At 34.5% G+C, this 14,615-nt stretch overlaps 1 protein-coding gene across 1 annotated transcript in view; it reads left to right on the plus strand.

The window, feature by feature from the left end:
• LOC129216140 (ankyrin repeat domain-containing protein SOWAHB-like) overlaps positions 1 to 14,615 on the plus strand; it is a 257,028-nt gene that overhangs the window by 163,397 nt on the left and 79,016 nt on the right. Inside the window, exon 10 of the mRNA XM_054850297.1 lies at positions 13,413 to 13,418. Within this exon, the coding sequence (XP_054706272.1) occupies positions 13,413 to 13,418 (6 nt within the window). The remainder of the gene's footprint in view (positions 1 to 13,412; positions 13,419 to 14,615) is intronic.

The raw sequence follows: 14,615 nt of genomic DNA on the forward strand, positions 1-14,615 counted from the left end.
ACTGAATTTAAACCAACACAAAATAAGCTTTCCTATAAGGTATATTGCACGAAAAAACAAAGACCTATCCAACGTGAACCGTAAACAAGTTTGAACAGATCTAAGATTGCCTTCGGGTTGCCAAACACAGGTTAGTTTAGCCAAGGATACCATGCTTAGAAAGTTATCGCCTCATTGGCGAGAAAAATATTTCAATTTTGTGTAAAAAAATCGGAAGTCGCCAAATGGGGGGGGGGGGGTATATCACATCTGTACCGCATTTTAGAATTATTTAGTTAAATTTACCTATTAGTATTTAAAAAAGGAAATTTACAATTTAAAATTAATAAAATTTTCATTTAAAAGAATAATTTTAGAGGAAATGTAACTGAGCTGTAGGATAAGGCATTTAACTAAGGATGTAGCCTTTAAAAATAATAAATTAAAATAGCAAAGCCTTATGTACTAACGGTTCTAAAACGTTACAAGTTTTCCGGTGTCAACAATTTAATATTGCTTCGACATACGTATTGTACATGTCTTTTGATTCCATGCTTATGAATGATGTTTTATTAGAATTTTAAAAAATGGTAAAATTAAAATAACAAAGCTTTATGCACCAACAGCTCCAAAAAGTTGTAAGTTTTACTTATAATTTGAAGTTTTTTGCAGTCAACAATCTAATATTGCTTCTTCATCAGTATTGTACAAATTTTTTCATTTCATGCTTACAAATGATATTTTGGAAAAAAAAAAAAAAAAAAAACTTCAAAGAAATGTAATTTTTAGTAACTCGAATAAGAAGTTGAGTTTACCTAAAAAAAGTGTATATCGTACTCCAGTTAAGTATAATTAAGTTTGTATTTTGTTTGTTTGTTCATTTATATAGTTTGCATGTAAGATATGTACTGGCAAGTTAAAAATATGAAAGGAAGTTTTTCATGAAAAATATTGTTTAATTACTTTTTAATTGTTTTGAAAATTTCCTATTTTTGCATTAAAATACTGGTCCTACATTTTCTTACTTTTTGACCGTCAAAATGCGCTATGACCCCTGTAATTAATATCTCCGGTAATTAAAGTTCTACCAAAACGAGGCCAAGCTAAGAGCACTTTCGATCCAGTCACCTTTTGAACGAAAAATGAACTATCAAAATCGGTTCATCTGTTTAGGAGCTACGATACCGCAAAAAGACACACTGATGCACACTTTTAAAACTTATTTCCCCTTCCTTTTTGCAACGGGGGGGGGGGGGCACAAATTGCCTTCTGAAATGATACCTTATAATTTAAATAGGGAATGAAACCTAATTTAAACGGAATTGAAGTCTTTTATTCAAATATTTAAAATTTTTTAGAGTAGAAATGATCCGTTTAAGATCCGTCAAAAATATAACGGATACAGATCTTTATTTTCTCTCGGATATCCACGGATACGGATATCCGGAACATCACTAATTTTTAATCACATCAAAGAGGTTGCAAGTAACGATTGTTTCTCATAACTATTACTGACCCGGGCAACGCCGGGTATTTTTGCTAGTGTTAAATAATTTCCTCGTTTTTGGTTTGACAGTACTGAGTGAGTTGTCACGTAGTAACTACGTAGCTGCCTCGCTACTGTCGGTGTATTTTCAGTGAAATCTGCCAAGCTGAAAGTGTTGCACGAGAGAAAGTTGTTTTTTCGCTGTGTTAAGTAATTTTTTTCATACTTAGTTATTTTAAAATATATAATGGTAGAGTAATTTACCAAAACTTATTAATAGTAAATAGCCCATGCTTCTACGCAACAAATGACATCCTATTCAGATTATTTTATGAAACCATTTTTAAACCAATGTAACTTGATTTCAATACGGCGAGTTGGGGCTAGTAGGCGAATTGTTTTCGGGGTAAGTGTGCGAATTCGCCCCAATTTAAGTTTTAAGAGTCAAAACATTAAGCAATTGAAATTTAAATTCTGTAAATTGTCAATTTAATGAAATTATTGCATTAGTTACACTATTTTTGAGATTATCATTTCGTATACATCACATGCTTATACACTTGCCAACATACGTGCTCTTCTTTCCGGAAATAAGAAAATACAAGAGAAAAACCAACAACGGGAAAACCCCACCTGGTGTAATGCTGCATGTATGGTGGTATCCCCTTGTGGGTAGATGACAGCTGAAATGTTTCGAGATTTCATAAAAGATTTTGCTAAAAACAATAGATGTTTTAAGGAAAACCTCTGTTTCTCTTACTAGACATGTACGGCTCCCACGTCTGTAGAAGGGCTTGATTTTTTTTTTTTTTTGTAAGAAAACTACTAAATCTACTAAAAATATTCACAACACCACTCCCTTTCCCACCACATTGTAGCCATAAATTGCTGCCTCTTGATAAGAGTCTATATGGCCTATTGAAAAAGTATGTTATGATTCTTGGATGGTGAATAATCGATGAAAGCCAATGACGATTTACGACTTACCAACGGTGATAACAGTTGCTTTTCCACAAGAATGAAGCCCCTTACGTATCATGAACGGTTTCACGGGAACTGATGCGTTTCCATGCAATTCAAAAAATTTTCAGGACTGTGACTTCATGCCAAGTTATATCACTGATTGGTCAGACTCCCAATCTCCCGGATCTATGAGTGAATCTGTTTCCCCAGCAGGGCAACCATGTTGGAAGAAAGTAGTAAAACTGGATGTACCTGCTCTAGAGCAGATTCAGACGCTACTTAAGTCAATAGTTCAGATTTAGAGTTTCTTACTGAGGATCGCACTATTTCTCAGCTAAACCCACATGTCTCTGAGCATTACTCCAGATCATATACGAATTTATCCTAAAGCTGGAGAGGGTCAGATCAAAAAAGGATGGAAACAAAAGAGATCTACAGCAATGCTCTTTAATACTCCAGTCAATAAGGTTCTGCAAGAAGAAAGAATCACTGCAGAAAAACGCATCACAAAAAATCCCCAAAACAAACAAAAATTTCTGAATCCAAGAAAAAAGGAATGTAACCCAAAAGAATCATAAAAAAGAAGAACGGAGGTTAAAAAAATAAAAAATAGTTCATTTCAAACAATGTTTGCATTTTTCAGCATTTACTTCTAAAATCAAAGTTTAACCTTTTATGTGGTGTAACATACCTAATTTGAAAGCAATTACAATACTACAGGGTCCATTATGAAAGTAATGAGCATAATGTTATTGTGACGCGACGATAGATGGCAGCACGGTAAAACCGGCTGGGAAATGTGGTGCGGGATATGCCCTTTCAATGCATCCAGTCGTCAGTTGCTTTCGAGCAGTGTGAGCGGAGATAAGTGCCTCCGCTTGAAGTATGTTTTCAACTTTTGTAACATAACGCAATGGAGCGTTCGCTTGAACAATGATACGCCATAAAGTTTTGCGTGAGGTTTGGAAAAAATGCAACCGAAACATTCCAGATGCTGCAAGAAGCCTTCAAGGACGATTGCATTTCAAGATCACAGTCTGGGAAGTGGCACAAGGCATTCAAAGAGAGCCAGGAGGAGGTCGCCGACGAACCCCGTTATGGATGTACCCCCCCCCCCTCCCCCGGTGATCCCTCATCACCTTACAGTCCCTACTTAGCTTCATGTGACTTCTTTTTGTTTCCGCGACTCGAGAGAGAGAGAGAGAGAGAGAGAGAGAGAAGAAAGGAAAACATTGGGGAACCTTGGGAAACATCCAACACCATGTTACAACGTTCCTGAGAGGCATTCCCTTCAAAGAGTTTCAGGGTGCCTTTCAGGCGTAGCAAACACGTCTCCGCAAGTGTATTGATGCAGGAGGAATGTATTTTGAAGAATATTGAACATTTGTACAAATTACGATCAATAAATATATTTTGCCAGTAAATGCTCATTACTTTCATAATGGACCCTGTATTTTCGCTTTTTTTCATTCATTGGTAAGTTTTACTTTTTTACATAAAGCGTCATTGAGGCTTTATGTGAAATTTTCTGTGTCTATTATGAGTTTTTCTCAATTCGTTAACTTACCCTATACGGCTTGCTAACTTACCCCGTGACGGGGCAAGTGTGCGAACTCTGCGAAGGTTCACAAAAAATTATGTAAAAAATTGACAGATCATAGAACTGTCAAAACAAAAATACTACTTTATTGCTGATACCAGCAATCCAGATTATCCAAGCAATAAAAGAAAAATTTTCTACTTTATTTACAACCTTTTAAAAAATACAGTTTAAAAAGTTCGCCAACTATCCCCGGTCTCCTCTGCTACTCACGAGCGCAATAAGCGTAAAACTCCGATTTCCTCAGAACTATGTGACTATTCCCGTGTGATAAATCCAACTGCAGTGGCAGATTTTTGATACTCTTTGAAAACAAGATCAACATTTTCTTCTTCACATTGTTCATTTCTTGCTGACCGATTGGAGATGAGCGTCCACTTCTTCACTGGTTTTCAACATTTTCAGTTTCTCGAAAGCTTGACATTAAGCAAAAAAGTTGTCTTGTTGGATGTAGAAACATTTGTAGTTGTATTATTGAAAATTTTATCAGCAGCTTCAAATAAATGAATTGAAAAAAATTATCTTGACCCCACTGGTAAACTAAAAGCTACTAAAAGTGTCGGCGCGCATGGAAAGGGAAAATAAAAATGGTGGGTCATTTCGAGCAATATAGAGTTGCCAACAAGCCAATAAATTTTTATTTAAAATTAATAATAAATTAAAAAGTTAAAATGAGGCAGTGAGCAGCAAAGGGATGTAAGTGACAAACTTAAATTTGGATTTAACTTAAATTTTAGCAGTGCAAATGGTAGGGGAACCTCTCCTCTGTCTTGGGGCAAGAGATAGTACTAGTAGCCTGGTATGTACAGCTGTACAGCATCATTAAAAAAAAAAAAAAAAAAAAAACAATGAAAGCCTACCTAGGACCTTATCTTTAAACGCTCTTTTACTCAAAACTTGAAAATGTCCTCTTGCATCCTTTTGCTTCTCTCTGCCTCAAATGTTTTCTAACGGGTTGCTTGACCTCTTGATCACCTTGTGTTATATGATAATGAATTTTTTGAAACGTTATTTTATAATACAGCATCAATGCTGTCGTTTAGAACAATTTAAAATCAAAAGCTACTGAAACTTTGTTGAATGTTTATTGTCAAATTTTTGAATTTTTGGCTATGGAATTAATCAACGTGAAAGAAAATTTTAAAATCAAACGTATTTAACTGCTAAGTGACTTTAATCTTTATATAAAACTGTATTGTCAACTACTGTTAATATATATTTTATTGTAAGGTTATATGCAGTACAAATTTTTATTGTATACTTTTTGGTGTTTTGTGTGTAAATACTTATGTCTTCAAAATACTACTTTTACCTCACTTTTAAAGAGCAAAGAAGTAAAGAAAAAAAATCCAATACTTACCTTTTCAGTAGCATCTTTATTTATTCATTTTTTATTTACCATTTCTGACTGTTGAATTATGTTTATAAAACTACATTCTTTTTGTTTCTGAACTGAACAGGCTGGACATTTCAGTAGCAATATGTTTTTCAATCTATGTATTATTCATTTATATGCCATGTTTTTCATGTCATGTTAGAAAAAGTTGGCCCGGTTGGTGACTGACAGGTTACCACCTCAATTACAAAAAAGAAGAGAAGCCACCCCAAATGTTGAAACATCGCCACTGGATATTACATTTCACATTTTCCAACAAATCTGTCGCGGAACGAGTACAAAAACAAAGTAAAAAAATAGGAAATGTGATTGTAGAAAACCTGAGGGCTTTTCAAACCGAGTTGCAAAAACAAGTTAAGAAAGAAAATTCAGTATAAAATCCGTCACATTTCTCTGAGGCCACAAGCGAGGAAAGTGGACGTTGTCCGAGATTGATCGCGAGGAAGGGAAACCAGGTGCTTGGACAATTTCATATCGAACTTCGGACCCCTGTAGCCAAAGTTTGGAATTAAAAAATTCTGTTTTCTTTTTACTTATTTATTTTGTTTCATCTTCCTTGAATGTCGGCGCGTTGGAATAAATTCTTCGGGATTTTAAACTGTATAAAAGCCGTTATCTGTAGGAATTGATGCCCAGCCTTTTTCTGTTGGAGGGCCGCATCTCATATTATATTGCTTCTTGCAGGCTGAGAACACATAAAAATTTCAAAATATTTAAAAAATTTCTAAATATCAGGGCTGCTACTGCAGACTAAAAAAGCGACTAGTGACTATGACTACTGTTTTAGCCTAAATTGCCTATTTATTTTTTTAAAAATATTTCTAATATATGCATAAATTTCACATTCTTATCATTGAAATAAGATTAGTATGAAACCATGTCGGGAAAACTATTTGTGTGTAGCCGGAGATAACTCCGCTTGTCCAGGTGAGCCCACTCATATATCATGCAGCTGAGGTATGTCTATTCATCTAAGTATATGCAGCATAATTTAATATTAATACTGTAAAAAAAATAATAGGAGACAATTTTAGATACTATTTTTCTTGTTCGACGATTATTTAACAAAAAAAAAAAAAAAAACTGCTTAAAGCATTTACGGCCGGCCTCAATGTGAAGAAAAAGCGTTTCTGCGCGTTTTGACCGTGGTTGAATTGGAAAAGAAAATCCAACTATTCGGTTTCAGACTATTTTTCTATAAATGATATATATATATATATCATTTATAGAAAAATAGTCTGAAACCGAATAGTACATTAAAATCAAAGTAAGAGTGCAACACAAGATATATATCAAATAAATCTTGAACCTAACAACGCGCAATGCATGAATAAATATTTTTCTATTAATGAAAAATAGTCTGTAGCCGACTATTTTGCAGACTATTTTTCATTAAGGGCGTTACTAAAATTACTATTTTTAGAACCATAGCTCAGTGACAGCCCTGAAATAACGTTAGAAAATATGGAAAAGGGTGCTTTCTTTCTATTAAAAAAAAATCATTTTTGCTGAATTCTTCTGATTTTGTGAGAAAAATCTTCTGAATTCTAAGAGATTTTGCTAGAATGCAATAATAAGTCATAAGAGATCTTCTATTTAAAAAAATTGTAGTGTCTCACACATGAAATACCAATTAGTGCACTTCTTCAGAGGGGTGAAGTTTTTCGTCTTTTAACGGATTCCCCTCTTTTTAAAAAAACTTTCAGACGGAACAAGATAAACGTTAAAAAGCTATAAATAATAAGTTAATTACTAAATTATAAAAAAAGTTCAGATAAGCTTATTTTTTTCAGATAGCTTTTTTGTTTAACTTGTATCACATGACCATATCATTGAGAAAACTGCTATTCATTACCTAATGATGTTTTATAAATTACTCATAAATGAGATTAAAGAGTATTTTTCAAAATTTTATTTTTTACGCATAACGTTCCGTATGAATTACTTTTACTCACTTCGAAACTTAATTCAAAAAAAAAAGAAAAAATATCCGTCTTGTACATTTTTGCTACTTTTAATCCAGAATGTCCGCAGCTAATTAATTTCAAATATCAATTTACAATTTTTTTTAAACTTCCGGAAACCAATCAAACTTTTCGCAAATACCCACGGGCTGGTGTGCAATAGGTGCGCGGACCCTCCTGAGGCCAGCTGTCAAACCACCAACACGCATTCGGAAGGCTACCTGTCAATCACCGACCGGGGATGAAATCTCCACCATCTAATATCTTTTCTCTTCTCTCTCCTCCCATCTGCTGCTGCTTCCCTGCTTGCTCTCCCTCTCTCCCCGTGCTGACCGTTTTGATTCTAGAGCGTAAGTATATATATATCTATTTTTCTCACTTCTTCCGTTCGCGCTGCCAAACATTGAACTTCTTCTGACCAGCTTTTGTTTTTGTCGAATTCATTCGTGATATATATGTATATATATTTATATACTGCGAAACATTAAAGAAAAACAAAACAATATTAATAAAGCAAAAAGAAAAGGTGATGAAACCAGACTCTTCAGCAGTAGAAGTTTCATCCGATAGTTAAAAAACCAAAGAATCAAAACTACGAACTAAAAAAATATGTTCGATTCCCAAATTAATACCTAACAGAACTACATTGGGCAAAAGCGCCAAATGCAAAACTGTAGGCTATAAACGGGAACTGAAACCTAAAACTAAACGGGGGGAGGGTTCGTCTCAATTATTAGAAGCCAAGAGGCTATCAATAAATAATAATTTTCCACCGTACGTGTGCCCACTGCATGCAAAATTGCAATAAATATCTTACTAAAAGTCCGAGTAAGGTTTCAGAAATCAAAATCAACAAAGCGCAAAATCACTCCAGTTGTCGAAAATTGACTTGTAAAAAAAGTAAGAAGAAATAAGAGAAAAAAAAATCTACGAAACACACACACACACACACATTATATATATATATATATATATATATATATATATATATATATATATATATATATATATATATATATATATATATATATATATATATATATATATATATATATATATATATTAAAATCAAATTAAGAGCGCAACGCAAGATAAATATTAAATAAATCTTGAAGCTAAAAACGTGCAATGCATCAATAAATTAAGTAGTTGCAAAAAGAAAAGATAGAAACAATTGAATAATTAGTTAACAAGCAGACAGAATTACAAACTCAATAATGCATTGGAATACATACATAATTTCACAAGTGCAAAGATAAAGCTACACAGAAAAAATAGGATAGCTGCATCGTGACTGATCTTAGTAGTGGTCTCGAGTATAAAGTACCAGAACAACACTACACTAGTAAGTGAATAGTTAAGAAATGCAATAAAAAATCTAGAAGTATACAATGAAGTAACAGCTAATGAAGTTTTGTAATCAACGGAGAGTATCAAATACAGTTCAAATGTCTTAAGCATATTAAAATTTAGGCAAATGCATCGCACAAAGACATTGTGCACTGTGTAATACAAAACTAATGTAAACAAATAAATAAATTAGCCTAATGGTGTTTCGCCCATATTGTTATAATGAAAAAAATAAATAAATAAAAGTATAATAATATTTCCACTCAACACCCTATTAGCTTCTTAAGAAAGTATACTTACTTTGCTGATAAAGTTCCAAAGGTAGAAAATCAAATCAGGTTCCATTAATGTTATAAATTCATTCCAGTTGATAATAAGATCGAGCAGATAATTCAAACATGTATAAAACTCGAAATCAGAGCCAATTTCGTTCCGAGTCCACTCATTCACCGTATTATAACATCGTATTTTCACCTAACTACTCGTGCTTTCAGGAGGAAAAAATCAGAAAAAAAATTAAACACAGTTAAATTTTAAATGTTAATTGTATAATTATTTTGTCATTTTAATTTATTTTATCGCCCAACAACATCTAACTAAAGTATTGAAAGAATTAGTTTTAACCTCGAAACATTTGTTTGCGTGGTTTATTCAAATTTTCACTGTCATGGCACAAAAAAACACATATGCTGCATTAAGATGAACTTTCGAGACAACTTATTTATTATTATTCAATGTGTTTGGATGAATTCATTTTTTTGAAAATATTCATTTTAAAGAGTAATGAAAATTTCTGAACAGTTTTTTTTTTTTTTTCAGTTACTTTGTGTTATGTCTTTTAAATTTAAATATGACGTAAGCATTCATTCTCATTGTTTTTATTTCATGTTTTATTCCTCTTGCTTTATTGATTGACCATGGCTATGAACACTTATAGGGTGTAAGTATCCATTCCCTCTCTCTATTTTTATTAATTTAATTTTTTTTTATTTTTAAGTATTTTAACCCATGCATATGTGAAGCAAATCGTTTTAGCTGGTACTGATAAGTGCATACCGTCGACATATTCTGCAACTGTTGCAACTGGCACAATATTTCGACCATATTCTAATGATTCGGATCCCGTTACGAAAGTGTATTGCAAGCAGTTTCATTAAACATGATAAAGTGCACAAGATGATTGGTCATTTGGACAACAACTAATGTACCAAATAGCATCAGGTCCTGGCATTAACTTGAATTCTGACATATTGTTTACCCCTACGTCCCTAAATATATTTCAGCCCTCATTTTAAAAATCTTGGGTCCACTTCTGGCTCGAGCCCGGGCCAACAGGTGTCCCCCCTCCCTCTACACGTCCCTGGCCACCGCCCATAAGGAGCACCCGTACGCGGAGGCCGATGGACCTCAAAAGTGACACGGAGGAACTTCAATCAAATGAGTTTTATTAAATATGTTCGTGATTTCTCAAAAAATAAATAAATAAATAAAAATAAATAAATAAATAAAAATAAATAAATAAATAAAAATAAATAAAAAAAATAAATAAATAAACCACCAAGATTAGTTGACATCGTATCAATATTCGAAATTCATCCTCACACCATCTGAAAATGCTTGCATATGCATTGATATATGATATGTGGGTCTTTAGCTTAAAAAATCATGAATAGAATATAAGGGAAGGGCTTTTGTATTAGGGGGGGGGGGTGAGCTTTTAGACTGTTTCAGTAATGAATCCGCGCAATTTGACACATACTAATGACTATAAGTTGTTTACAAACCTGCATCTTTGTTGCGCAGTGACGGGAAACGATCCTTTTATTGGACTAAGTGGTGCGACCAGCCATTCATCCTCATTTGTTCCCCGTCTCGCCTGAATGAAACATTTAGCAGTACTAGAGTCAATAACTGCTATCTGCGATTTGTTTCTAAGCGAGGCGAAGCGCATTTAAGAAAAAGGCGCAAATTTTTGCTGAAGAAGAGCGAAGTTTCATTGTGTGGTCATTAAAGTCAAATAAGGAGTCAGCTCCTGGCTCGCTTAAGTGCCATTAGTACATTGTCATTTAGGAATACTTTTTTAAAAAAATATTCGTAGGGAAAGAAAGAAACCGAGTTTCATCCCTTTCCCGCCTAAATTGCAAGCGAAAGGGACATCTTCAAAACGTGCGTTCAGTACCCCTCTCCCTTACTGGAAAGAATGGTGGAAATGTGTCCTCGGAGAATATTTTATCATCGTTTCTTTCTGAAGGCAGGGATGCAATTGGGATTGACGATACGCTTGATTAATATGCACAGTGCAGGTTTGTGTATGTAAAAAAAAAGCTGTTCTGCGTGCTTTGTGTTATTCCTACACTGTTAGCCACGGGCAACAGTTCCCCTTCTTTCGTCATACATTAGAAGAAACGAGGTTGGAAAAAATGGTAAGTGATTTAAAATTCGCGGCTTGTAGCATCGCGACTTTATATTCATTTGTTTATGTCGATTTTGTGTTTCGATGTGGAATGGTTGCGTCCTCCACACATTCCCCCTGAAAACATTGATGCGTCGTAATTTTTCTTACTTCCGTTTCAAATCACTCCGCCTGGAGAATATTGAAAGTTGACAGTTGGCTCGCACAGGCGAACTGGTCTCTTCTGCTGTGATAAAAATGGGAATTATTCCTGAAATAGCTTATGGATGTTCATCACGCGCGCTGGGTCTTGCTTCTTTTTGCCTGTTTGATTACACAGTTGATAAGAAAGCAGCTCAGGCTTTCGTGAGAGCTGGAATTATATTACGCTGATCAGCGGAATTGGCGTTTCTGTGGAGGATGTTAAATGTTACCTATTTTTTTTTTTGGTCTTCGAGGAATCTTTCCAGCACACTTAAGTCATCAGATAAGCTTTCGATGTCTGCGATAAAACGTCGGAAGTGGTAAATATGCTGAATTAGGCGCTGATGTTTTCTCGCTTTATCAACTCATGTTTTTTTTTTTTTTTTTTGAGAAATGTCTCTTATTTAGTGGATTTGAACTTTTAAGTACGCATATCTCTCAAGTCGTTTGATCTTTACATATGCTTAACCCAAAGCTAGGGTGCAGCGAGTGGCGGAGTTAACGCATCCCAGGACCATTGGTTTTGAGCCCTATTGACAATCCTAGTATGGTTTGTGTTGGGCAGAAATCTCATTACAAGGAACTTCAAGGGACCGCAAATTTTGTTCGTTGTAATAAAACCCAAGCAACGTAATGAAAGTCAAATAGAGACTGAAAATTATTTTGGTTGACACGAAAATTTCGTTGTATTGGTATTCGCTGTAACAGGATTTTACTGTCATATAATATATGTAAGGACTGTAGCGTCTCCCCCCCCCCCCCAGAAGAAAATTATTCTGTGTGCGCTAATGCTTTAAAAAAATTAATGTTCAGGTAGGCACTTTAAAATCAGTTCATATTTATCAATGAAAGTTGAAAAGTCGTGCAGTTAAACCAATCAAGCTTTGGAAGAGAACTACAACTGAGCTGTGAAAAATCTTGCAAATTAATAGGATAGATATGCGGAGGAACTGCAAAGGCTTTCTCACGGAATTGGAAGTTATTTATGTTTCTATTTTTTAAATAGCGTCCCTAATAATACACTGAAGTGGCAAAAGTCATGGGATACGTCTTAATATCGTGTAGGTCCTCCTTTCGCCCGGCGAAGTGCAGCAACTCGACGTGGCATGGACTCAACAAGTTGTTGGAAGTCTTCTGCAGGAATATTGAGCTAGGCTGTCTCTATAGACGTCCATAATTGCGAAAGTGTTGATGGTGCAGGATTTTGGGCACGAACAGACCTCTCGATGATGTCCCATAAATGCTCGATGGGATTCATGTCGGGCGATCTAGGTGGCCAGATCATTCGCTGGAATTATCCAGAATGTTCTTCAAACCAATCGCGAACAGTTGTGGACAGGGGCGGACTGGCCCTAAACTTTTAATGTGGAAAAAAAAATTCATGCCGGCCCCATCTAAAAAGGTTTGGCTGTAGTTTTCCAAACCTAAAAAGTTTCTAGTGTGTTTTTTCAAAAAAAAAAAAAAAGGTTCCTCCAGCACCTCCTCGCTTTTCTCCCTCCGCTGAAATACCAAGATTTTTTTTTTTTTTTTTTTCAGAAATCCTTATTTAACTTTTCATTTCAAGCAAACTAGTGGACAGATTGATTTAAACCAAGCATACAGCAAACGCCCATAATATAAGATGATATTTCAAGGATCTAACTTTCTCAAAAATATTTGCAAGCTTAAATTGCTCTACGCAATAAAAAACCACTACCACTGTGAAAACTGTGTGGCTTCTTTGAAAATCCGCATTTAAGAGTATTTCGTTTATGTAAAAGTGAAAAAAAATCTTATTTAAAACAAAACGTAATACAGTTGAGGCAGTGAGAAGCAAAGGGGTGTAACTAGACATTTTCAAGTTTTGAGTAAAACTTGCATAAAGATTACATTCTAGGTATGCTTTCATTGAATTTTTTTCTAAATCATGCTGTACAGCGGCACCTACCAGGGCTGCTAGCAGAGCCGTGTCCAAGGGGAGGGTTTTAGGGGTTAAACCCCTCACATTGGCGAAAAATAATAAGGGAAATAAAGAAAATATATGTTTTTATTTTTTCTTTTTTGGCTTAAATTAATTTTAATGTAAAGTTTGTGTTCAGCGGGGGGTTTTTTTTTTTTTTTTTCTTAACTTTCTCTCTTTTCTTAAGTTTTTCTGCAATTTACAACTGTTAAAGCTTGATCAACTGAAATAATATTTAGGAAAAACTGAGATGGAAGAACTGCTGAATGATTTATCAATGCAAAGCATTATATTGCTTATTGTAAGGAAGTTATGATGAATTTAGCATGTGTGCTAGCAATGACAATGCATTAGTGATGGTGTTTGGTAATGTAATTTGCATTTGCAATAACCTCTTTTTTGTTTAGTTCATTAAGCATTATTTCAGTTATTTAGAACATAAAACCTGGCAGGGCCGTCGACAGGATTAATGGGGCCCTATGCAACTTTCTTCAGGGCCCCTAACTTTTTACTTGAATCTCCTCTTTCTTCGCTCTGCTTTTACATAAATATCCTAAATATTGTCAATGGGTCTAAGGTCTAATAAAAAGGTTTTTTTTTGTTCTTTTTTTTAACTGAAAGTTTTTTTTTCTCAATTAAAATTGCTTTGCTGTGCTTCTTCTTAATCAAACTTTGTAATGTTATTAAAAAGAGATTCTTTGTATACAGGGCTGGATTTTGACTTAGTGGGCCCTAGGCTAGTTTAAGTATGGGGGACCTTTTTCGTAGCTCGGACAACATTATATTAGTGGCAAAACAGGCTATTTTTTAAGTTTTTTTTCCCAACTATGTGTCTTCCTCTGGCACATATAGCGATATAGCCGTGAATGTGTTTTTAAAAAATGTTTTGTTGTACTGTATTTTTATTTTTTATTATTTTTTTTTTACCTTGGACGAGCAGGGTTTTCAAGACAGTTATACAGGGACCTCCTTTGAGTTGAAGGTAGAATACCTCAAATTTGAGGGGGTCCGGTCGTTTCTCCCCCGTAAATGTATTTGAAAAATGCATTAAAAAATTCTGCATTTTGAGGTCTTTTAAGAGGTAATTCGAACTACAAAAAATCAGCAAAAATAGGAGAACAAAATACAGAAATGTTTAAAACTTATGCACTCTTTTGCAAATTAAGGCAATACAAAAGAAAAATTGCCCTTGGTTCAACAAATCGTTGATATTTATTGACAGAGAGGAAAAGCGAGAGAGAAGAAACGATATGACACAAAGTCTATCACTTGCTCACATCGACTTTCGGTTACATATTTTATTTTTCGACCCCGTTAGTTTTGATTATCCCTTTTACCCACC

The sequence above is a fragment of the Uloborus diversus genome, chromosome 2, assembly GCF_026930045.1.
Source record: "Uloborus diversus isolate 005 chromosome 2, Udiv.v.3.1, whole genome shotgun sequence".
NCBI classification, from domain to species: Eukaryota; Metazoa; Arthropoda; class Arachnida; order Araneae; family Uloboridae; genus Uloborus; species Uloborus diversus.